General features: G+C 48.6%; 1 protein-coding gene across 1 annotated transcript in view; it reads right to left on the bottom strand.

Moving 5' to 3' along the window:
• fancm (FA complementation group M) overlaps window positions 1-2,395 on the bottom strand; it is a 72,496-nt gene extending 70,101 nt beyond the window's left edge. The window contains 1 exon segment of the mRNA XM_052144960.1: window positions 1,701-2,395. Coding sequence (XP_052000920.1) covers window positions 1,701-2,235 — 535 coding nt within the window. The 5' untranslated portion in view covers window positions 2,236-2,395.
• Window positions 2,396-2,500: the final 105 nt, after the last annotated feature.

Below are 2,500 nucleotides of genomic sequence, written 5' to 3'. Positions count from 1 at the left end.
TGAGTATATGTGTGCGTGAGTGAGTGAGTGTGAGTGAATGAGTATATGTGTGTGTGTGAGTGAGTGAGTATATGTGTGCGTGTGAGTGAGTGAGTGTGAGTGAGTGAGTATATGTGTGCGTGTGAGTGAGTGGAGTGTGAGTGAGTGAGTATGTGTGTGTGTGAGTGAGTATGTGTGTGTGAGTGAGTGAGTGTATGATGAGTGTAGTGTGAGTGAGTGAGTGTGTGCGAGTGAGTGAGTAGTGTGCGTGTGAGTGAGTGAGTGTGAGTGAGTGAGTATATGTGTGGTGTGAGTGAGTGAGTGTGAGTGAGTGAGTATATGTGTGCGTGTGAGTGAGTGAGTGTGAGTGAGTGAGTATATGTGTGCGTGTGAGTGAGTGAGTGTGAGTGAGTGAGTATATGTGTGCGTGAGTGAGTGAGTGAGTGAATGAGTATATGTGTGCGTGTGAGTGAGTGTGTGTGCAGTGAGTGAGTGAGTGTAGTGATGTGTGCGTGCAGTGAGTGTGTGTGCGTGTGAGTGAGTGAGTGAGTGTAGTGTGAGTAATGTGTGAGTGAGTGAGTGTGAGTGAGTGAGTGATGTGTAGTGCGTGTGAGTGAGTGAGTGTGAGTGAGTGAGTGAGTGAGTATATGTGTGCGTGTGAGTGAGTGTGTGTGCGTGTGAGTGAGTGAGTGTGTGTGTGAGTGAGTGAGTATATGTGTGTGTGTGAGTGAGTGAGTGTGAGTGAGTGAGTGAGTATATGTGTGCAGTGAGTGAGTGAGTGTGAGTGAATGAGTATATGTGTGTGTGAGTGTGAGTGAGTGAGTATGTGTGAGTGTGAGTGAGTGTGATAGTGAGTATAGTGTGATGGAGTGAGTGTGTGCGTGTCAGTGAGTGAGTGTGAGTGAATGAGTATATGTGTGCGTGTGAGTGAGTGTGTGTGCGTGTGAGTGAGTGTGTGTGCGTGCGAGTGTGTGTGCGTGCGAGTGAGTGTGTGTGCGTGTGAGTGTGTGTGCGTGTGAGTGTGTGTGCGTGTGAGTGAGTGAGTGTGAGTGAGTGAGTATATGTGTGCGTGTGAGTGAGTGAGTGTGAGTGAGTGAGTATATGTGTGTGTGCGAGTGAGTGAGTGTGTGTGTGCGAGTGAGTGAGTGTGTGTGCGTGAGTGAGTATATGTGTGCGTGTGAGTGAGTGAGTGAGTGTGAGTGAGTGAGTGAGTATATGTGTGCGTGTGAGTGAGTGTGTATGTGTGCGTGTGAGTGAGTGTGTGTGTGTGAGTGAGTATGTGTGAGTGTGAGTGAATGAGTATATGTGTGCATGTGAGTGAGTGAGTATATGTGTGCGTGTGAGTGAGTGAGTGTGAGTGAGTATATGTGTGAGTGAGTGTGTGTGCGTGTGAGTGAGTATATGGGTGCGTGTGAGTGAGTGTGTGTGCGTGTGAGTGAGTGAGTATATGTGTGCGTGTGAGTGAGTGAGTGTGAGTGAGTGTGTGTGCGTGAGTGTGCGTGTGAGTGAGTGTGTGTGCGTGTGAGTGAGTGAGTATATGTGTGTGAGCGAGCGAATGACTGTGAGTGAGTGAGTGAGTGAATGAATGAATGACTGTGTGTGAGTGACTGTGTGTGTGTGTGTGTGTGAGTGACTGTGTGTGAGTATGAATGAATGACTGAGTGAGTGAGTGAGTGAGTGAGTGAGTGAGTGTGTGTGTGTGTGTGTTAGATGACAGTGACCTGTGAGTTCGGCCATGTGTTCCTGTGGGATCCCCATCACTCTGTAACACGCCTCTATCTGCTGGGACACCAGAGGTTTAGTAGGAGCCATGAAGATGATCTTCCCTGCGGGGAACCAGCGGTAGTAATTATACATGAGCACCGAGGCGATGAAGGTCTTGCCCAGACCGGTGGGGAGACACACCAGCGTGTTCTGCAGCAGAGCCGCCTCAGAGATCCGCAGCTGGTACTCTCTCACCGGGTAGTTCGTGGGATAAATCCACACCTGCCCTGCGGAGGGGTCGAAGCCGGAAGTGACGTCATCGCCCTCCAGGGACCTCTCTGCCTCATAAACAGCCACGAGCATCAGATCATCATCATCGTCTTCATCTTCAGTGTGTTGATAGACCGCTGCTGTCTCACCTCTCTGCTCACACCTGTCTGTCGCTCTCACATTACTGCCCTGAGAAGTTTTTGTTGAGGTAGTTTTTCTCTGGTCTGTGTGAGAGACGCTGCAGCCCCACGACTCGAACAAAGTCCTCTGATTCTTGCTCATTTTACCATCATACGTCAATTACGATCAATCAAAGACTGTGAATCCTGTCAGACTCACATCACACAAACTGATGCTCTTTCTATTCTATAACGACACGGCAGCACCCAAATCAAACATACCTTTGTATATTATAAATGTCACAAGAAGCTCGTAATTTTATCAGGCGTGTTAATATGTGTATGTTTTAACTGAAAGTAAACAAGAGAAACGCGCGAAGCGGCTGATCAAATGTGGCGCGTGAAGCTGACGTCAGAGAGTGCAGTCA

This window comes from Xyrauchen texanus, chromosome 16 (genome assembly GCF_025860055.1).
Source record: "Xyrauchen texanus isolate HMW12.3.18 chromosome 16, RBS_HiC_50CHRs, whole genome shotgun sequence".
Classification (NCBI taxonomy): Eukaryota; Metazoa; Chordata; class Actinopteri; order Cypriniformes; family Catostomidae; genus Xyrauchen; species Xyrauchen texanus.
The sequence above is the reverse complement of the archived record's forward strand: the minus strand, read 5'-3'. Positions and strand labels throughout refer to the sequence as shown.